Source organism: Paroedura picta, chromosome 1 (genome assembly GCF_049243985.1).
Source record: "Paroedura picta isolate Pp20150507F chromosome 1, Ppicta_v3.0, whole genome shotgun sequence".
In the NCBI taxonomy this organism is placed as follows: domain Eukaryota; kingdom Metazoa; phylum Chordata; class Lepidosauria; order Squamata; family Gekkonidae; genus Paroedura; species Paroedura picta.
This window is the reverse complement of record NC_135369.1, coordinates 60,598,341-60,621,965: the sequence shown is the minus strand read 5'-3', so window position 1 is coordinate 60,621,965 and position 23,625 is coordinate 60,598,341. Positions and strand designations below refer to the sequence as shown.

The following is a 23,625-nucleotide window of genomic DNA, read 5'->3' as shown; positions in this document are numbered from 1 at the left end:
TGGGAGCAACACAAGCATGAGCCACTGCACCAGCAGGGAAAGAAAGGACTCATGGGTATCACAGGAGTTAGTCAGCTCCCTAAGCCTAAACTCCCTCAGGACTTTATGTCATTAAAAACAACTTTTTAACTAACTCTTAAGTTGGACAAGCCAAGTATCCCCTTCCCTGAAGCAGTCCCACTCAAATGTCCCAGCAGAACAGAGGAGGCGACTACAACACCCATCCCCTGTGCCCAATCACTGCCCCTCCACCATTATATAAACAACAGCTAGGACACCTCTGAGTTCAGTAGACAGAGGATGCAACACAGTCTCTGCCATGCTTACTGAGAGCCAAAAGTGTACGACTTTGGTGGTGGAAGAGGCACTTAGTTTTAACACACAAAGGGAAGTCCATGCTGGGGAGACCGGGAAGCATGACTGCTGCAACCCCTACTTCTCTTGGTCACCAGCTCTGACACAGCTCTTGCAGCCTCCTGCCTTGGGCAGCCTTTTGACCAGCAAGTCCACCTCATTTGCATTAATGTTGTGCTAAGGATAGCTCAGCCTGTCCTCCCATGATCTCTAGGTGAAGTATGCCATTCTGGACAGCAGAACTTATCAGCCTGTCACTGGATGTCACAATCCACTGTTTAATAAAGTGTGTGTGGTTTCTATAACTCTTTCCTTGTCTGCTTCTTAGCAGAGGAGACTATCCCCACACCCTTCCCTGTCCCACCTCCTCCCCATCTATGACTTCAGGCTACCTTTCACGTGACTGAGCTCTGGGAATTAACAGCCTGAGATCACTAGTTTGGGTCTTTCTGGTGCCACTGGACTTCTGCTTTCTTCAGTTACAGAATATAGATGTCCAGTGGCATGCTGAAAGTTGACTCTGCATACTGGTCCCCAGACCCATTCCAGCATACACACTGCTGGCTGCTGTGGGTACTTCACATGTGGAACAGTGAAAGGCTGCCCTAGCATGTGAGGTGGTCTCAGGGTTCCCACCACCCACCCCACAGCACTGCTGTCATCTGATAAGCCATGCAGCTTGGCAGTGGAGGTGCAGGGTGGATGCCAGAGATCTGCTGCTATTGGTGTAGCACAGAGGGGTGGTAGAGTGGTGTCCTCTGATATGGATGTATATGATTCTTAACACATCCCTGCCCTCATGATGGATCTCCAGGGCAGCCCTCAGCTGGGCCTTTCTGTTCTCTCTTTTGAAGTTTGTGCAGGACAAAATATCAGTCCCAAAGCTTTTGCCTGCCACTGGTCCCTCTCCATGTAGGGACTGACCAGGAGTCCCAGCCAGACAATCCCAGTGGTTTCCCACTGAGCCATACCTGTCAGTGCACTGGGATGTTATCAGCTGCCACTGTCCAATGATGGGAGTTGCCAGGCTTGCTGTGGCATAGCAGCCCTCATGGTTGCGCTGTTAATGCATCACTGCAAGACCAAGACCCCTTTTTATTTTTACAACACTTTTGTGCTGTCTACCCCAAGTGAGCATCTAAAACAAATGACTTACCAAAATCAGAACCATTTAAGTCCTTTAAAACAACATAGGAAGGAACATTAAGGGATCCAGTAAAAACATTTAATTTCTGTTTATAGTTGTTAATACAAAATTTCATCCTGTTTTAATCATAAACACCAAGCTTTCAAGTTTGTGGTTGTTGGGTTCTAGTATTTCCTCGTAGCCTTTAAAAGCTGACATGGGACTTCCAAAAGTGCTTATTGAAACCATTTAGCCACAGAAAGTACAGCTGTTAAAGCTGCAGGGCCCTCATATTGACTAATCACCATTTAATCAATTAAGATGGCAGGTTTTGCTTAATATTTTAGGCCTGGCTAGACATTGTTCTTACAACACCTGACATTTAGTTTGCTTTTCCATAGCTGGGCCCTCCTCACTCAGGAAATGAGAGATAGGTTTAAGGGCCTCTGAGGCAGAGAGGCCTAGAAAAGAATGCAACACTGCAAAACTTTGTTGTTCTGTGGGCTGTTTTTCTCAGTTTTTACTGAAAAAAGGGGGCTCATTGCAAATGACAAATGGCATCTTAGCTTTACTTTCCTTACACAGTTTATAACATATGTTCAGCCCCCTTCATTTATATTCCTTATAAATCCATCAAAAGATATGACTCAATGGTGACATACTTAGTTATTAAAGTTTCTTCCGTTTGTTTAGACACCTACTTCATTTCCTGTGAGGAAAGCTTTTTTAAATAAAAGAAATAGTCTTCATTAATATGAAACTGAAAAAGAGACTTCAGCTACTTCCAAGAACACGCTAACACTTCTGTAAGCTATTTGTAGAAAGGGGGGGAAATGAAGTTTAAACACTGAAGATAGTTTTCAAGTACTACTGTTACAACTGGTGCTATTTTTGTTACAAAAGCCTCTTAATGTTATAATACAGTACTATAGTTATGCTTAGCTGAGAAATTAATGTAGCTCCCAAAAATTCCTAATGCATTTCAAGTGCCTATGAGGAGGACAGTAAATAGGAAAGTGTGAATACTTCTAGAAACACTCTTCTTGAAATCCCTCCTCCAACAGAGAAACATCAGAAAAATTAAAGTGTCTAGCACTTCTACACATCTGAGAATGCTGAAAAGCCAAGAGACTCTTGTTGAGTCTGGTCTTTTTTTTCAGACTGTCTCTAGTATCTTGATTAGAGGAGTCTTCTTGCTTAAGCCCTTGGAAGAAGGAAGACATTCATCTGCTTTTCCATCACTGAGTTATATCACTGTCAGCTCTCTTTTTGAACATAATGCTGTATAGTTTGCTGCAGGTTTCAAAACTGTTCTAAGCAGCACTTGTATTTAACAGAGGAATACCATTCCAGCTCTCTTACATCAGACTGGAGAGAGGTGAGTAGCGGGGTACCTCAGGGCTTGGTGCTCGGCCCGGTACTTTTTAACATATTTATTAATTATATAGATGAGGGGGTGGAGGACTACTCATCAAGTTTGCAGATGACACCAAATTGGGAGGACTGGCAAATACTCCGGAAGATAGAGACAGAGTTCAACGAGATCTGAACACAATGGGAAAATGGGCAATGAGAACAAGATGCAATTTAATAAAGATAAATGTAAAGTTCTGCATCTGGGTCAGAAAAATGAAAGGCATGCCTACTGGATGGGGGATACGCTTCTAGGTAACACTGTGTGTGAACAAGACCTTGGGGTACTTGTGGACTGTAAACTAAACCAGTTTGGTGAGCCAGTTTGGTGTAGTGGTTAGGAGTGCGGACTTCTAATCTGGCATGCCGGGTTCGATTCTGCGCTCCCCCACATGCAACCAGCTGGGTGACCTTGGGCTCGCCATGGCACTGATAAAACTGTTCTGAGCGAGCAGTGATATCAGGGCTCTCTCAGCCTCACCCACCTCACAGGGTGTCTGTTGTGGGGAGAGGAAAGGGAAGGCGACTGTAAGCCGCTTTGAGTCTCCTTCGGGTAGGGAAAAGCGGGATATAAGAACCAACTCTTCTTCTTCTTCTTCTTCTTCTTCTTCTAAACATGAGCAGGCAGTGTGATGTAGCGGTAAAAAAGGCAAATGCCATTTTGGGTTGTATCAACAGTGGCATCACATCAAAATCACAAGATGTCATAGTCCCATTGTATACGGCACTGGTCAGACCACGCCTGGAGTACTGTGTGCAGTTCTGGAGGCCTCACTCCAAGAAGGACATAGATAAGATTGAAAGGGTACAGAGGAGAGCAACAAAGATGATCTGGGGCCCAGGGACCAAGCCCTATGAAGATAGGTTGAGGGACTTGGGAATGTTCAGCCTGGAGAAAAGGAGGTTTAGAGGGGACATGATAGCCCTCTTTAAGTATTTGAAAGGTTGTCACTTGGAGGAGGGCAGGATGCTGTTTCTGTTGGCTGCAGAGGAGAGGACATGCAGTAATGGGTTTAAACTTCAAGTACAACGATATAGGCTAGATATCAGGGGAAAAATTTTCACAGTCAGAGCACTTCAGCAGTGGAATAGGCTGCCTAAGGAGGTGGTGAGCTCCCCCTCACTGGCAGCCTTCAAGCAAAGGTTGGATACACACTTTTCTTGGATGCTTTAGGATGCTTAAGGCTGATCCTGCGTTGAGCAGGGGGTTGGACTAGATGGCCTGTATGGCCCCTTCCAACTCTATGATTCTATGAGAGGGCTCCCCCCTTTCTTATTAATTATCTCACCACAGTTCAAACGACTAACAGAACTGCTGGATTTTAAAGGTCAGAAGACATCAGTACTCAAACTGCAGCCAAAGCAGGAATTAAGGAGCCTTTTTTTCAAAACCACAAAGGATTTAAGGAAAGAGTACACATAATTATGATTACAAATCCTTGGGAGATGTCATTACTTATTGTACTATGCAAATGCAGACTATTTATCATGTTTAAGTGTCTAGCATTAAGTCTGCAAAGGTTTCAATGCAGTCTAGTGAATATCATATCATCTATAAGGTACAGAGGCAAAGTAGGCATATTCTGTTCATGTGGAGCAAAATGCTGAATAATAATAAATATGGAGTTTTTTCATAGATGAATAAAGTCTCAACCCACTAAACACTATTTTATTTAAATTTGTAAACTGCCTTATCCACTAAAGCAGATTCAGGGTCATGGACAGCATATACATGATAATACAAGAAAACCACATTAAAACCATTCTACAAATCTAAAATTTGACCCCAAAAATATAAGCCAGAGCCAGTGGGTTGTGATACTGGAGCAAGACCAATCTGATGTTAAATACAGATATTAACCATTTTACTGTCTTCAACCGTAGGCCTGCAACTTATAATACCAAATACTCACATAATGGTGCTTCTAGGGGAAAGGGAACCCTCAGAATAAGTGCAGAAATGGTGTTCTGCTGCAGGAAGGGTATATTAGCATATATACCAGACAAAATATTCTGTGGAATCTACTTTTTCTACTTTTGCATGCTGATTGGGGGGGGGGGGAGGAACAGCCATTTTGATGAGTATCATTAATGCACTGGCTTCCTTTAAAAAAAAAAAACAGAAGTAAGAGGCAGTACATCATTTTGTACTGGCCATGTTGCTCAGTGGGAAATCCCATTGAGATAGCAATAAAACAGCAAAAAAATTTTCTTCTGGAGTAGCGGCCAGGGTAAATTACTATAATACATTTTAACTGAAGGAATAGTATAGCATTGGGGTTATGGCTTGGATTTTAAGCAGTGAGAAGAACACTGTCACACTATAGGAAGGCTGCATCCTTGCCTTCCCTCTCAATGCAGCCTTCTGTGCCTCAAGTTGTGTTTCTGGCATGTTTAATGATACAGTGTGGGAAGCAGTCAGCCACAGGAGGGGAGACTGACTAAAATCTCACAGTAGCCAGAAAAGCTGTCCAATCAGAGGACTTGCTGTTCCACCAATGTAACAACACCTTACGATCCAAACCTCTGCAAGTTTCATTAGGTTTAGTGTTATTTTTATCCAATATATCTGACTGCCCATTATGAGTTACAAATAGAGTGTAATGGGGTAAGATACTGAAAATATCCCATCATTTCGATTCAAAAGAGCAATTTCCAATTTGAAAGGGACGCAAATTTGTGGACATTCCATGCATCTTGTGGTCTTCGGTACAGACTACAAGAATACATATTATAAGAGACTGCCGTCATCTATTTATTTTGCAGGAAGACTCTTGCTTTAATTTTTGTTTTTTTTTACAGGATATCACTTATTTTACATGAAGACTTAATCACCAAATTCCCTTAGGAAGCCTGTGTGTTAACACAAGTATTAATGATTATTCTGTAACAGATTCCATAATACTGATCAAAAGCATAATACTATTGTTATTTCATTTGTTTAAAAATAAAACATTATGCAAATAAAGGACTGTATTTTGCCATATCAACCCACACACAAAATGAGAACTGAAAACTCTATGATTTTCTGATTGGAATGCCCCATCTCAGAACAAATACACACATGTGCTATATTTCATGCCAACAACATGGTTGGCACACCAGGAAAAAAAGATTTATTTATTTATTATTCTTTATTTGACTTTATTTCAGCCAAATAAAGTTTAGTTGACTTAACACTATGCAGCAGTATAATATGTATTACCAATTGGTTTCTTTCAGTGTGGGTTCACATAGGTGTGCCTATCACTGGCAGCTGAGTTAGTGAATTGACTCAGAAAGAGTGATTTAGAAGTACTAACTGTGATATAAGACATGTTACAGCTTTTTCACACAGCCAAGGTACTGTTTGATGTGGTCAGCAAATGGTGAACATGTATGTTTGGTCCAGCATTAACCTGCAGCAGCAGTTGAAATTTCCACACTGCTAAAATAAGCATTTAATCTTCCCTTATTAGGCTAGTGCAGAGGTTCAACATGGTGCCCACTGACACCTTCCATGTTTTTTTTTCAAAAGTGGGTGGGACCAGGTGGGGCTCTCATCCAGCAGGGTTTTTGATGGGCTATGCAGATTATTTTTTTAAAGCTGCTTCAACAGCAGCTGCCACTACAGCAGAATGACTGTAAGGTATGCTATGTATATGGGAAAAAAATTAAAACAACACATCCAATTTAAAAGGCATCCTGTTGAACAATTTCTGCCTGACATGCTGAAGTGACTTGAATTCACACCTTGATGTTTTGTGGGTTGCTCCTCCTCTTGTGGCAGCCATCTTATAGTTGTACCCAACACTTTGTGTCAGAATTCCAAAGATGCCCACCAGCTCAAAAAGGCTGGAGATTCCCAAGGTACTGATAATTTTGTCACAAAGGTAATTTATACACTGGAACAAGATATGGCAATGCCATATTTTATGCTAAGTGTGGCTTGATGTTTTCTGTTTATTAAAATCCTTATGGTCTCTAAAGGGAATCAGTACTTTGAATAGTTACCCTGGTAGCTATGAACAGTATAACAGTGACACTTTTCAAAAGTGTGGGAAAAGATCACAATGTAATTATATTGATTTAAAAGTAGATACACCAAATTATTTTTAAGTTGTAGATATTACTTTTACTTACACTTTTCCCAGTCAACTCCAAAATATAATACAGACAAAAAAGCACCCCACAAAGTTAGAGAATAACAGATAATTAAGCTGATCTTGCTACTGAAACCAATTACAATGAAAAGAATGATAACTTCCTAATAAATTTACAGTAAGAATCAATGTTTCATTCTTTTAATGTTAGGTCACTCAGAAACATTATGCTCAACAGGCCTGAAAACATACTTCAACCTGCTGTGTAATATCTTTGGGTATTTGCCAAGTGTCAAATTGTAGTTGAATTTGGGACTGTGTTCCTTTCCCTGTAACAGAACCATTTTCTTCCAGTTTCCAATTAAAGTTAACAATGTGGGCATATGCAGTTACAGAACAGTAATGAAAGCTGGTTTGATTATACACTATATTTAATTAATGTGCCTTACAAAAAATGGGGACAACACCTGCATTTAATATTACTCTGTCATAACAAGTACAGCACTGGATGACTTCCAGCTATGGCTGTTTCACACACTTAGTGTGTTTTTTTTTAACTGCATTCCCAACAACTGACTCAAGGCAGTCTTGGATGGTTCAGGCCTAGCACCTGTTAATCTGCCCCAATTGGCTCCAGATTGCCTTATGCCTCCTTTTCAGCTAAGAACACCATGCTATCTAGGCAGAAGACATGAAATGCTCCCCTTCACATCTAAATGTTTCCTGAATGCCAGGCTGATTATGATCTTCTCAGACTGCTCTATGCAGATACTGACACATTCCATCCCACCCCCTTCTATAATAGTTATCTAAAGGTCCAGATTTTGTGGTGAGGATCTGTGGAAAACAACCATCACTGGCAAGAGTGGGAGCAATCTGGGCGGGGGGGGGGGATTGGGCACTACATCGTGACTGGATGCTCTACAATAGCGATCCCCAACCTGTTGGCTGTGGACCACATGTGGTCCATCGACTAATTGGAGGTGGGCCGCGAAGGACACCTTCTCCCCCCCCCCCCGGCCCTTTACAACACACTTCGGGTGTCATTGTCTCCCATCACTCCCAGATGGGACTATCTCGTTGCAGAGAAACAAGCTCAGGGTTCCCATTGATTTGTCATTGTCATGAGTTAAAATTTCCATGAAAATAAAATGTTCCTTATGCTCATTGTTGTGGCATGTCTGTATCTTATTTTGAAGGGACGTTTAAACATTACCATAGTGATCAGAGAGCATTAGGGCAGTGGTTGAGAGTAGAGGAGTAAACAACCCCCCCCCCACCGGGCCTCAGTAAAATTGTCAAGTGTTGAGTGGTCCCCGGTGATAAAAAGGTTGGGGACCACTGCTCTACAAGATATGCACATTCAATATGGGAGTTCAACTAAAATAATTTTCTCAGCTGAAATATACAAATTCTCAGGCAGGTCAGCCTAACAGTGTTTAGTTTGACTCAGCTGCTGACAAAGCAAAGCAGTGCAAATCAATTCTGTACATTAGGTAGATTACTAAATCAATTCTACTGCTTCTCATAAGAATTAAAAAAAATATGGCTAAAGCAACACTGTGGTTAAAGACTCCTATTTCTTGAGCAACTGCTAACTAGCAACTGGCATTAACTTTCATATCAGTCATTTGCGAGGAACCACATACAGAATGGCAAGAAGAGCTGATTTTTTATATTCTGCTTTTCACCACCTGAAGGAGACCCAAATAAGCTTATGACACTTTTCCCTTCCTCTCACCACAAGACACTCTGTGAGCTAGATGGGAAGGGAGCTCTAAGAAAACGGCCTTGCAAGAAAAACTCTAAGAGAACTGTGAATATCCTTCAGTCTTATCTTTAGATACTGATGGATCCCTACAGGTTCTGGGGGATTTTTTCTGTTAGCAAGGTTCAAAGTCTTGTTCAAACCCTGCCTGATCTCAGGGAATAAAGAACTTAGAAAAACAGGTAACTTGGCTTGATACACTTTCAAAATCAGGGAAGACTGGCTAGGTCCTGGATTCAGTGAGGAGCTAGAGCACTGACACAGCAGCACCAACTGCTCCATTGACACTTAAATACTCTTGACAAACTCAATGGAAAACAAACTAGAGTCCGGCTTACAGTCTACTCCACAATACTGATGTGGTGGCAACAAAAGAATAGTTCTCTGCCACCCTAGCATTTTCAAGCACAGCTCTTGAGTAATTCAAGCCTTTGCGGTATAAGCCTGAACATTGTGTTAGTTGTCTCTAAAGACTGACATACAGTTCAGAATGCTACTATTCGGATGCAGGTGAAGAGCACTCTAACCTTGCAGCAAAGGGCCAGGCACCAATTCTGTGGAACCCCTTCAAGGAAGGTCCACGTCACTCAGTCTTTGTCGGCATTTAGGGAGCAAGATAAGAAGATTTTTTCCCCAAAATAGTTTTAGTGTCTGCCCTGCTGCTGCTACCATTTTTATTTTTCAATAGTGTGACCGTGCTGTTTTATTGATTGTTTTTTTAATGTTATTTCAAGTTGTACTACGGTTCTTGAGAACTGTTCATTAGCCACTTTGAATAGCATACTTGAGAAGGAGGGTATAAATATTTCCCTGAATTCAAACAGGCAGTCCACTAAATATCTCTATTTGATGTAGAAGTTAAAGTTACTAGTGATTATGCTACAAAATATCATAATCTCTTACTATAATGTTAGAATCTGAAGGGATTTGGACCAGGTATGGAGGATATAGAAGCCAAGTGAAAAACCCATGAGTCACAATTTTAGAACCAACAAATGCATTTCTGACCTGAAATGCATCATACATGTGTGGGCTTTTACGATCACTGGATTGGCTCCGTCAATGCAAAAGGAAGGTTTCATATAATCACTTACCCAAACAATTTATTGCCTCATTTAGAATTGAATAGATTATAAATTCTACAGCAATGGAAGCTGTTCTCTAGCAATTTAGCACCAATTCCAACTATAGTTTCAAGTGAGTAGCCATGTTGGCTTGACTCATTCCTTAAAAACCAACTTTCCATATTTATGTCATTATCTCACTACTAGAGAGCCAGTTTGGTGTAGTGGTTAGGAGTGCGGACTTCTAATCTGGCATGCCGGGTTCGATTCTGCCCTCCCCCACATGCAACCAGCTGGGTGACTTTGGGCTCGCCACAGCACTGATAAAACTGTTCTGACTGGGCAGTGATATCAGGGCTCTCTCAGCCTCACCCACCTCACAGGTTGTCTGTTGTGGGGAGAGGAATGGGAAGGCGACTGTAAGCCGCTTTGAGCCTCCTTCGGGTAGGGGAAAGCGGCATATAAGAACCAACTCTTCTTCTTCTTCTAGTATCATTTAAATGGGCTTTGAAAGGGACGGCAGGCAGGAGGGCGTGAGAGGGTGGCCATGGCTCCCTTTGGCCCACAATGCGGGCTAAAGGGAGTGAAAAGCTCCCCTCCCCCGTCTCCCTCCCAGCACGAGCATACCTGCAGGCCGCAAAGCCCTGTCTCTGCCTCTCTCCTCGTGGGTGACAATGGAGGCCGCAGCCACAAGGCTTCTAGCAGGCAAGGAGGAAGGGTGGAAGCTGGAGGGGGAGGGCCAATCAGGGTGGATCTGGATGGACAGGGCCCTGGACAGTCTCCTCCCAGGCGGCTGTTTCCGAAATAAATAAGGGAGCGAACTAGTGTTAAGGATGTACTCTTGAGCGACTAGTTTGCCTATGCGCATGAACTATTAGTTTGCATGCACCTAGAGATTAATATTTTGCTCACTATGGTTTCTTTTAACCTTCCATCTATATTGCAAAGCAAAACAAAATACATTAGCCCTGATATCAATTTAGATGTTACAGAAAATGTGATTGACTTACCTTATAATGGTGATATGTTGTGGCACAGGCTGGTGCTGAAAATGTTCAGGCCACTGGTGATGATGTAGGCAGAAAGATGGAGAGGACTGAAGACAGCAGGCAGGCTGATATAAAGGTGTGTGTTTTTGACAAGCAGAAGCTGAGTATTCAGTATGAGGGTTTAAACAGCAGGAAGTCAATGGAGATGGTGCTGCATTGCCTGTCAGTGAAAGGCATTCTTGTTGGCTACTATGGTTATTTAGTGGATGATGATATGGGCAAGGATGACAACATTGTGATAGCACCTGTGGGGTTCTTTGGTCATCTATAGGCAAAAATGATGCTCTTAGCATGCCATTAAGCTGAAGGCACCCATTTTCACCCACTTTTCTTCTCGCGGTTTCCTTAGATGGGAGATTTGGGACTGCAGCATTGCAATCACTGGCTGTAAGGATATCAGGACTAGTGACACTGGGTGGAATGTTGCCGTTGCTCAGAACCACAAACTCATTGTTTCCATTGATCGTTGCCATACTCCAGAGTCCCGGTGGCCTGTAGTACTGTAAGAATGGGGTGGGGGGTGTGTGGAGATACAGGAAAATTATTCTTAATATTCAAAAGACACAATTCTGTCAATACTGTTAAAATCTCAACTCTGATATGATCTATTGAAGAAAGATTAATCTGTGTAAGGATGGTACAGCATAATTTTATAGTTAGCAGGACTTCTAGGGTTCCCAAGGCAGGATTCCTACCACAGTCCACAAAACCTCTGAGCCCAGTTAATGGTTCAAAAAATAAATGACCTTAAATAAATATTGTGGGTTGACCTACTACTTTCTGCTTCATATGTACCTGTCACCGTCCTTTTTTAAATAAACAAGCTTTGCTGGGAATAAAGGGGTGAAAATCTGTTATTTGTACACAAAAAAGGCTACGGCAGCCTTTGGACAGCAGAAGGTATATAGTAGAAGAGACATGAATAGTAATTAGGCTAGTAGGGGAAGCTGCTAATTTGGCACACGAGAATTTTGGAAAGCGAGATGTGGCAAACCGCTTAAATAATGAGGAACTGCAAAGGGTACTCAGATTGGGAGAGGCTGTATTTGACAATTAGGAGCACTGATGGAACTGCAATGAACTATATGAAAAGCATACAGGACTTGAACATAATAAAATTTAGAGTAAACTATGGATCTTGTGACAGCTCCTTTCTTAAATCAAAAGCTGTGATTTTTCAGTAAAAAAGTACTCACCTAGTCCTGGACATTTAGGGAATTTTTCCTTCTAAACTTTTTACTGTGACTTCCTGTAAGATCAGCATTGACAGCTGAGGAAACCACTCCCATGTAACAGAAATCAAAGGCAAGAAAAATATGGTTTGTACAAGAAGAATGGTTTTAACTACAAAACCCCCCCTATAAAGATAAAAGGTTTTCCTGTGTGCTGAGCAGCCAATGGAGATGAAAAATGTGCAAGTTGACTGAAGTTTTAGCCTAAAGTTTCTAAAAGTCAAAAGGAACCCATGGTCTTAATGCAAGGAACAGAAGTATATGATCCAAAAAGTGCCACTGGTTATCCCTATATTTTTTAATTATGGTTTTATGAAGAAAAATTTAATTTAATTTCAGTAAAAGTTGGTGCAAGTAACAGCAGTATACTGCAGACTCCTAATCTTTACATTTATACATAGATTACATTGAAGATTATGGTACAAGGTAGGCTAATTCAGGACAAAAATATTTTAAAAATTAGTAGATCAACAAAAAATCAAAAGGCTGATATCAGTAATTGTTTTAGGTTATTTAGAACAGGCCCTAAATAGAAGCCTAAACTGATTAATTTCTATAAACATAAAACACTATTGATGTAAAATTAAATAAAGCCAGTCTACAATATTACATGGTACATTATGTTTCTTAAACATTCAGCTTAATATATTTCCCTATTTAGAAAATTAGTACAATACCTGTGTTTAGATAACCATATCCATAAGCTTAAATGAAGCCTCTAATCTGTAACTATGCTAGTGTTTTTGTAGTCACACTTCTTTCCATTTTAGTCTGCCCTTTCTACTTCCTCTGACAAATGCCCTTCACTCTCCTGCATGCAAAAGCAAACAATGCCAACCAGCAGCACAATTGGGATTATTGCACAGATCAGCACTTTCCATGGGAAAGAAAATATGTGGTATCGATTCTCTGATGTTTACAATTAGAGTAGTAAACCAACTGCAAATATCAAGCAGTTATAACAAAGGATAGGACACACTGGTATAACACATGTATGACTTTGGCATAACACAGGAAGTCACCTAGATGGATGACAGGATGAAATCTATTAAGTTCTGCAAGTCCTTGATATCTAGTAACAATTCATAACATACTTACACGAATTGGTGTACTAAATGTTGAAAGGGTGATAATTATTATTAAGCTACAACATTTGAGTGGACAGCTTGTCCCACATTGCACATCAGGCACTTAACACAGAACTTTTCCAAAATAAGAGAAAATGATCATAGAATCATAGAATCATAGAGTTGGAAGGGGCCATACAGGCCATCTAGTCCAATCCCCTGTTAAACACAGGATCAGCCCAAAGCATCCTAAAGCATCCAAGAAAAGTGTGTATCCAACCTTTGCTTGAAGACTGCCAGTGAGGGGGAGCTCACCACCTCCTTTGGCTGCCTTTTCCACTGCTGAACTAGTCTGTGAACATTTTTTTCCTGATATCTAGCCTATATCGTTGTACTTGCAGTTTAAACCCATTACTGAGCGTCCTTTCCTCTGCAGCCAATGGGAACAGCATCCTGCCCTCCTCCAAATGACAACCTTTCATATACTTAAAGAGGGCTATCATGTCCCCTCTCAACCTCCTTTTCTCCAGGCTGAACATTCCCAAGTCCCTCAACCTATTTTCATAGGGCTTGGTCCCTTGGCCCCAGATCATCCTCGTCGCTCTCCTCTGTACCCTTTCAATTTTATCTACATCCTTCTTGAATTGAGGCCTCCAGAACTGCACACAGTACTCCAGGTGTGGTCTGACCAGTGCCGTATGATAAGCTATTGAAATACCCTACTTGGTAGAGTCACCTCACTGATACTGGTAAAATAATAAAAAAAGAGTACAGCCCACTTTCTTAGTTCTGTAAAATGCAAGTGGAACCATTAAAAATTATATTCTTATTTTGATCTTAAAATGGGATGGAATCTTGGACTTTTAAGAATATGGCACAGAAAGTATTGGGGAATTACTGTTTCATATGTATACTAGGGGCAAAGCCCGTTATATCCAAGAATACAACGGGTGCTAGAGCTTGGCAGTGGGAAGAGGAAGGGGAGGAGTTGTCCAGTCTGTAAGGGCATGGGGTTGAATGTGTGTGTTGTATGGGAGGTTGGGGTGGCGTGGTGGCAAATGAGGGCATAGATGTAGAGATATCGGTGTCAAGAACCTGTGGTGTGGAATGTTCATTGAGTATGGGAGAGGACTGACCTTTGGGAATTTTGGCATAGTGGTTACAGATGAGCTTTCCAGAGCCATGACTTCAGATATGTGAAGGGAAAATCAGACTGGAGACTCTTCTTACGGGAAGATTACAAGGCAACCAATTCCCCCCAGTTCTGCATCATTTCCCTTCTTGTGTGAATTAGGCCACTCTGCTCTAATGCCCCTCTGCCCTAATACACATGGGGTAGTCACAGTACACAGGTGTCCACCCTGTTCCTTCTTTTCCAACTTTTCACTGTTGATAAAATGTTATGTGCCCACATGCTTCTTTCATGGTTGCTCCTTAGAACAGATTTTTGTACCCTATTGCTTACTACCCAAAGGAGTCTCAAAGCGGTTTACAAACACCTTTTCCATTCGTCTCCCCACAATAGTCAACCTGTGAGTTATGTGGGGCTGTGAGAGGTCTGAGAGAACTGGGAATGGGCCGCAGTGACCCAGCAGGCCTCAGGTGTCTCAAAGCATTTTCCAATTGTCTTCCCTTCCTCTCCCCATAGCAGACTCCCGATGTGGGAGGTGGGGTAGAGAGCCTCACAGGGAAGCTGGCAACCCTAAGAGGAAGACTCTCTGTGCACAGCAGTAAGGTTTTTTATACTGTTTTTTTTTATTTGCCAGGCCAAGGTTGGAAAAAGTCAAGTCAGTTCCCATGTGTCTCTAGTCATTTACTTGTTCACTATTTACAGTTTCAGGCTATATATATTTATTTAGATCTTCCTGCACTTTCCAGACTCACAGGACTGATGCTGGTCTGCCTGTCTGTGGCCCAGAATAAAAACAGTTGCTGGTAAGGGCTGGCCATAGCCCATAGCCAAGGAGGGACACACCTGCACCACTCCCTAACAACTGCAGGCAAAAATGGCTTATTTGAAGGCTGGACTCTGAGGCATTGTACGATTTTGAAGTCCCACCTCCAAACCTCCAGGAATATTTCCAACCCAGGGGTTGCCAACCTCCAGGTGGGGCCTGGAGAGCTCCTGGAATTACAGCTCACCTGCAGAGTATAAAGATCAGCTCCCCAGGCAGAAGGGGCTACTTAGGACAGGGTTGTGGTAGAGAAGAAACATTTAAGGCCTCCCACACAGGTTGTTGGTAAATTGAAAGACTTGAGGGCTACTGCACAGGGTTGTTGTGCAGATGAAACAGGAGAGAAAAGAACCAGTTTCATCTGCAGAATAATGCTGTGCAGTGGCCTAAAATCTGCAGAGAGTTGCAAAGAAGAAAGAAACATGGCTTGGCTGTGTCCAACCCCCGGGCAGAGCAGTATTTTAAGTGAGAAGGGGCTTTTCTGTGGCCTCCCTGTCAGCCAGCTGTTTGGCAGAAGGGGAAAGTTTCCCACGCTCAAAAGGAATGCCCTCGGGCTCCCCTGCGTTGCTCTTGGAAATACCTCCCTCCCCTCAGTCAGGGCCTGTCAGAGGCTCCTTCGCAGCAGGCCTGAAGGGAGGGGGAGGGAGCTCACTCTCCAGCCTTCTGCCAGCTCTGTCAGGGTTCTGTGGCAATTTACAGTTGGACATGACAGTTAGGACAGCCTTGGGGCAAGAAGGGCTGGCGCAGCCTGTCCAAGCCTCTGTTCTCATTCCCCTTGGCAGTCCTGCTGACCTCCTCTCCCTGCGGTGGTCAGGAGCAGACTGGCAGCCAGGTCTCCAGATTGCCCTGGAACTCTGGTCTGTCCTGGTGAGGGACCAATCGGAAGGTGCGAAGCACCTTCCGATTGGCCCCTCCGCTTGTCAGTCCGGGGCCAAGGGGCCAATCTGGGAGTTTTGATCACGGACACAGCCCACCCCAACACCTCTCACTGTTTTATTAAGAGGTAACATATTATTGGAGACACATTCTTCATGCATCTTCATCTTTAAACATTCAGAAAAGTCAAGTGCCATTATTATATCAGCTGTTCTTAAATATATGTAATATTGAAACTCTGTGTTCATTAACAGCTTGATGAGACTCAAATTGATGATTTTCACTTCATAAGGACCTTACAACATTAACTTTCTTCCTTTTCCACTACCAAGGAGGCTGAGCGTTTCAAATATTCCAACCAGCCAAAATATTTAATTGGTTCATCACAAAAATGAGCAGGAGGTGCCTTGCACAATGGAATGCTGCCCATAGCAACACAGGGAGCTGCTTCTCACAGTCACTTCAGTTTGCAGTAATAAGAGTTTAGCCTAAAGTGTAAGTGTGTGTGTGTGTGTGTGTGTGTGTGCTGAAAAAAGTAACTTTATATTATTTGTTCTAGGTTATACCCAGGCTCTTTGGAAAGCAAATACCAAACAACGAGCTCCAAATAGACAACATCTTCGAGACAAGAATATTTTGCTCAAGTGACCAGTTTGCATTCTTGCTTAACACCATCTTCGACCACCTATGCCTCCAAACCAACACAGTCCATTTAAACCATTCCTAACCCCGCTCTGCCCTGGAACCTGGCCTCCTAAGTCCCAGTCCTATATGCTAGTCTGGACTTTCTCAACAAGGGTTTCGTGAAACCATGGGGTTTCTTGATGGCAATGGAAGCATTCCCCAAATGGGTGGGAAATAATTTTAATATATTTTTAAAATTTGTTACACATTGATCAGGTAATATCACCATAGATGGTCCTGTTGACCCCATGGACAATGATGAGAATGGAGGGGGTAGGAAGGGGAGGGGTCCCTGGTGGGTGTGTACATAGCTATGCTTCCCAACCATATTCTGCACAATTGCACCACTTCTGGGGTTCTTGAAGCCTGAAGAATGTTTCAGAGGTTTCTTAACAACAAAAATGTTAAGAAAGACTGCTCCAGTCTAACCACTACATCACTATGGCTATCTGGTAGACACAGCAAGTAAGTAAAAGTGGATAATGAAGATGTAGCCTTTTAATGCCTTGTTCTTCACGATGACTCCACAGTTATCTTTCACAGTACACGGTAAGAGACTAGAAATTCTCAATGGAAAAGCAACTTGTAACTACATGGTCACAGTTTCCTTAACAGCTATTCTTTCCAGGAAAAGAAGAGTAGTGGGGTCCTAAGGACCTCACTGCTACAGGTAACAACATAATTTACCCAGGTCATTATACTGGAGAAGAGCCTTTGACAGTTTTAACAGAAAAAAAACCCACTGATTATTGGTGAAAATGGTAGCTTTTACTTTTTGGGTAAAATGAAGATATGTGGGAACAGACTGGCTTCTGACTATTTGATAGGATAGTGCCAATTAATTTTCACTAAAATCCCTGTGACTACAAAAGCTAGAGACTTTCTGTTTAAATGAAGCCAAGAATCCCGACCAGTTAATGGGCTCTGGGTGACATGCAGATAACCTAGGGGGAAACCCATCAAGCCAAGCTGTACAGAAACTCTACACATGAACAGTTTCCATTAACAATCCTGCTTGTTCTTTGCAACACCGAGCACTGTTTTCTTTGCAGATAGCTGCCCTCTGGAGTTCAAGCCTTTCAGGAAGAACTGTAATGTTGTACTACATTCAAACATATGTAGTATTTGGTGTTCACTCAAGTGAATGTTAATTTTAGCTGTGGATAAACTTTACCCATTACTCTGGGTCCAGGTGACGTTTTTTATTGCTCCAAAAGTTGCTGGGGAGAGGGGAGAGCCAGCTTGAAATAACACTGGTTCAAGAAAAGCCATCTGGACCACTGCGACTTACTGTTCAAAAATGACAAGTACAAAATTAGGTAGAAATGATGTATTGGAAATGTGGTTTAAATTGCCTTACAACACACAGCATTTAGATCTTTAGAATACTTGGGAGTCAGCTAATTGGCTTATTTAACAATTTGATATACTGAATGCCAAGATTCTTTTTCAAGAGTAAGGTCCAGCTTTAAATAAAAATGCCCTCATCTCTCCTACATTAAGCTTGCAATTCTGCTATGACACAGTCTGAATTAATCCCTATACGGAGAGAAAGATTTCAGTTATCCAGTTTAATCAGAGATAGATTCAAATGGGTAGCCATGTTGGTCTGAAGCAGCACAATAAAACAAAATCCGAGTCCAGTGGCACCTTTAGGACCAACAAAGGTGCTACTAGACTCTGATTTCGTTCTATTGATGCCTTGATGAATCTTTGTTGGTCTTAAAGGTGCCATTGGACTCTGATCCAGTCTAATCAGGTTACTGTACATTTTTTAAAAATGTCTGTCAAACTCCACAACAGAAGAATCATACATGATCATGTGAGATGCCTCTACATACCAAAATGTTCACTTAAATATGGCCCTATTTCACTCATCTGCACACATTACACAAAGAGCTATCAATGAAAGTTACCTTTTTATGGTTCTCCACTGAATACTTAGAAGTAAACCTTGACTTTTTGAAACTCAGGTTTAGCTTATATTCACAACATTCCTCCTTTTTGAGAAAAAATACATACCAGCCAGTGACCTCCAATCTATTAGATGTAGGCAAGCAGTGGAAGCCAGTTTTCCTCTATGAATCATCTCGCCACTCGCCCATTAAGAGAACCAACAGATAGTCCTTAATACCATGTATGCAAAGCCTATTTACCCAATAAATCTGTATAGGGGGTTTAAAAATGTTTCACACTATTATTTTGCCACACTAGCAAGTTAATCACTTATCTTCAACACTTATCTTCAACTGCTCCTGTGGAGCAGAATAAATAAAAGAGTAAGCCCTAAGGGGGAGGAGAAAGGGCGGGCTTTGTCCAGGATAAAAACTTGGAGGGCCTAATCAGGAGCCGCAAAGCGGCTTCTGATTGGGCCCTCCGAGTATCACTCCAGGGCCAAGCGGCCATTGGCTGCTTGGCCCAGCCTCGTCTTGCCTGGCCGAGGACTTCCCAAATGGTGAGTACTCCCACTGGCTTCCCCTTGCACTTGCGAAAGGAGCAAGGACGCGGCATCTCTGCTCCTTTCCCACCCGGGGTCCCTTCACAATGGCCATCGCACCGCACCCTGGCTTCCCCGCATCCAGACAGGCACACAGACACACACACCCTGGCCACCCCCCATCGCCCTGCCACTGCTTCCCCAAGCCCACAGACACGCGCACACGCACACACACAGCCTCACTAGCCAAACCCCCCTGCCTGCTCGCGATCGCCCTGCCGCCGCTTTCCGAAGCCCACAGACACGTGCATGTACTCACACATGCACACAACTCCACCAGCCAACCCCCCCTGGCTGCTCCCCCGTCGCTTCCCTAAGCCCACAGACATGCATGCACACACGTACACGGACATGCACACACACAGCCACTCACCCACCACGCTCTCTCACCCCTTCCCCCCCCCACACTCCTCTCTACCCCCCTCTTCCCTGGCAACCTACCCCTCACGATTCCCCCCCACCCTTCACACACACCCTGTCCCCTCCCCTTTCACCTACCTCTCTGCCTACCTTCCTTTCTACCTTCTTACTTCCTGACTTCCTGTTTCTCCATCTCCATCCTGTCTCTCCCTCTCACTTGCTTCCTGTCTTTCTCCTTCACTTCCTTTCTTTCTCCCTTCTACCCATCCCTTCAACCACCCCTTGCCCTTTTTTCTCCCTCCCATACCTCCTTTCTTCTACAGCGGGCTTAATTTCTAGTAACAGAATAAAACAAATGAGAAACCCATTACTAAACAAACTAAACAGCTCAATCTTAATGAAGTAATAGTCTGTCCCTCATCCCCAAACAAGTACCTTGCTTGCAACATTAGCATAACTCACAAACTTCCTACCCTCCCTTGATAAAATCAGTACTTGAACTGAAATATTCTTCCCCATCAATCTCTGAGAAACAGCTCAGATCATCAGAGCTGAAAACACTGAACATTTCTAAGAGAGTATACCCAAATCTCAGCATTTTTGAGCACGGCTTATTCAGAAAACATTTGAAAAATAAAGCCCGCAAAAATCTAGACAACAGTGAGGACCCCAAGTCATATCGTGACCAAATTTAGTAGATAGAGTCACTTGGAGATGCCTGTGATTCTGGAGTTTCTGCGTGCAGCGCCCTATGTCCTGAACTTCCCCAAACTGTTTGATGGAGTAGCTGGGTTTGGGATATGTTCTGGTCTCAAACTGAGATTTCCCAGTTCCTGACCATCCCGAGAAAATAATGATTTTGGAATCTCTAGGACCGGGGGTGGGTGGGAACCTCACCATATCCCAAACAGGTTCCATTTTGCAGAACAGCAGAGTTCTAGATGTGTCTCAAACTTGATTTCCCCAGTGTGTACCAATTCCTAGTCAGGATTCCCTGGATCAGGGCTACTAGCTACTATAAATCCCATTAATTAGCTTTACATTATGAAGTTTATATTACAAGGCTTTTTGCACATACACTGTACATGAACTCTGTGTTAATGTAATCAAGGGCATAGTTTGCTGCTATTTCCTTACATATTTGTTGGATAAATTGATCATAAAATAATTGCATCCAAGGGTACTAAAAGAACTTACAGATGTAATCTCTGAACCTCTGTCCCTTATTTTTGATACTTCTTGGAGAACAGGTGAAGTGCCAGATAACTGGAGGTGGGCGAATGTTGTCCCTGTCTTCAAGAAAGGAAAAAAGGAGGATCTGGGTAACTATCGACCTGTCGGCTTGCCATCTGTAGCTGGCAAAATTTTGGAACAAATCATCAAATAGTTGGTCCTTAAGCAGCAGGAACAGAGCTGTGATTTCTAAGACTCAGCATGGGTTTCGCAAGAACAAGTCATGTCTGACCAACCTTATCTCTTTTTTTGAGAAAGTGACTACCTTACAGGATCAGGGGAATGCTGCGGACATAGTTTAACTCGATGTCAGTAAAGCTTTTGATAAGATTCCACATGATATTCCTATGGACAAGTTGGTAACATGCGGTATGGATACTAATTCTGTCATGTGGATCGATAACAGGTTCAGCATCCTCTTGGAGAAGAGTGACAAGTAGAGTGCCCCAGGGATCTGTCTTGGGGCCGGTGTTGTTCAACATATTTATAAATGATTTGGATGAGGGATTAGAGGGGGTACTTATTAAATTTGCAGACAATACTAAACTGAGAGGGGTGGAAAACAACAGAAGACAGAATCAGAATACAGGATGATCTTGATAGGCTTGAGAACTGGGCTAAATTGAATAAAATGAAATTCAATAGGGACAAATGTAAAGTTCTGCATTTAGGTAGAAAAAATAAAATACCCTGTACACTTCCATAAAAGCCTAGTTTTTCACCACCTTTTTCACACTGAAAAAGCCCTCCTCGGCTTATACACAGGTAGATAGGGTGACTGAAATAAACGGTAATTGAAATAAAAGCCTGCTCCAGCCAGCCAACCTTTTGCAAATGTGTACTGCAAGCTGAGCTTGCTCTGGCAGCTTGTAGGACATCAATGGTTTGACTGAGGGACTCTGATCTTTTTTTTCCCTTTTGCCTTCACTTCTTCGTCTTCTTAATCACTTCTTCCAAATTATTCTTTTGGTTTCTGAGGGTGGGGTTGGGTGGGTTTTGGGGGTGCTTTGGGATTTACTGTTTCTTCTTTTATCTGAGAGGCAGCATTGTTTGCCTTTTCTTCTTGGAGTTGTGTTTCTTTTAAATGTTGATTTTTACAATTCTTTCTTTCAGTGTTCAGTTTTACAGTTCTTTATTTAAGTGTTTTGTTCTGGAGGGGCACTGCAGTTGTAGTTAAGAGTTGTCCATTCTTCCAGTTTGGTAGCTGTAGTACTTGTTGTAGCAGGTTGCCAACTTCAGGTACTGTTGTTCTGCTCTGGTTTGTTATCTGGGGGGGGGGGAGGCACTGTTTGGTTCTCCTGCCAGAGCTATTCTCATAGAGCAGTTCTGTCAGAGCTCTCTCAGTGTGTCTGGCAACAAGAGAGAAAAGGAAGACAATTGTAAGCCGCTTTGAGATTCCTTTGGTTAGTGAAAAGCAGGGTACAAAATCCAGCAGCTATTCATCCTCTTGACTTTTCTGTATTTATTGGGGGGGAGGCTAGATGGGAGAGCCTGTGATGATGGAGCATTTCCCACCCTTGGCTTATATGTGAGTCAATAAGTTTGCCCAGATTTTGTGGTAAAATAAGGTGCCTCGGCTTATATGCAGGTTGGCCTATATGCGAGTTTATACAGTACACCAATATAGGATGGGGGAGACTTGTCTTGGCAGTAGATCATACATTGAACGTGAGTCAGCAGTGTGACTTGGTGGCTAAAAAGGCAAATGGGATTCTGGGTTGTATCAAACAGAGTATTGTGTCCAGATCATAGAAAGTGATGGTAACTGCTTTACTGTGCTCTGGTTTGGCCTCACTTGAAGTACTGTGTTCAGGTTTGGGCACCACAGTTGAAGAGGGAAGTAGATAAACTGGAGCGTGTCCAGAGGAGGGCAACAAAGATGGTGAGGGGTTTGAAGACCAAGACATATGAAGAAAGGTTGGGGGAGCTTGGTCTGTTTAGCCTGGAGGGGAGATGACTGAGAGGGGATCTGATAACCATCTTCAAGTATTTAAAAGCTTGCCATATAGAGTAGCGATCCCCAACCTGTGGCCGCGGACCACACGTGGTCCGTCAACTAATTGGAGGTGGGCCTCGAAGGACACCTTCTCCCCCCACCCCGGCCCTTTACAACACACTTCGGGTGTCATTGTCTCCCATCACTCCCAGATGGGACTATCTCGTTGCAGAGAAACAAGCTCAGGGTTCCCATTGATTTGTCATTGTCATGAGTTAGAATTTCCATGAAAATAAAATATTCCTTATGTTCATTGTTGTGGCGTGTCTGTATCTTATTTTGAAGGGATGTTTAAACATTACCATAGCGATCAGAGAGTATTAGGGCAGTGGTTGAGAGCAGAGGAGTAAACTACCCCCCCCCCCCGCACACACCGGGCCTCGGTAAAATTGTCAAGCGTTGAGTGGTCCCCGGTGATAAAAAGGTTGGGGACCAATGATATAGAGGATGGAGCAGAGTTGTTCTATCTTGCCCCAGAGGGATAGACCAGAAGCAATGGGGTGAAATTAATTCAAGAGAAATTCCACCTAGACCTCTGGGAGAAGTTCCTGACAGAGCAGTTTCTCAGTGGAACAGGCTTCCTTAGGAGGTGGTGGGTTCTCCATCTTTGGAAATGTTTGAACAGAGGCTGGATAGCCATCTAACAGAGAAGCTGATTCTGTGAAGGTTCAAGGGGGTGGCAGGTTATAGTGGATAACAATAGGGTTGTGAGTGTCCTGCATAATGCAGGGGGTTGGACTAGATGACCCAGGAGGTGCCCTCCAACTCTATTATTCTAGGATTCTATAATACCTAAGCTATAAAATAAACCTCTTAAACATCTACTTGTATTACTGCAAATCCACACTCCAAGTGATTTGATGTGTCTC

The 23,625-nt window shown here is 42.8% G+C and overlaps 1 protein-coding gene across 7 annotated transcripts in view; it reads right to left on the bottom strand.

Moving 5' to 3' along the window:
- The window catches only part of DISP1 (dispatched RND transporter family member 1), a 96,876-nt gene that overhangs the window by 25,242 nt on the left and 48,009 nt on the right, over positions 1-23,625 (bottom strand). For 6 of the 7 annotated variants that reach the window (XM_077340247.1, XM_077340298.1, XM_077340255.1 and 3 more), the window contains exon 2: positions 10,818-11,356. The exons of the other annotated variant lie outside the window; for it this stretch is intronic. In XM_077340247.1, coding sequence (XP_077196362.1) covers positions 10,818-11,356 — 539 coding nt within the window. The remainder of the gene's footprint in view (positions 1-10,817; positions 11,357-23,625) is intronic. 7 annotated transcript variants of the gene reach the window in all.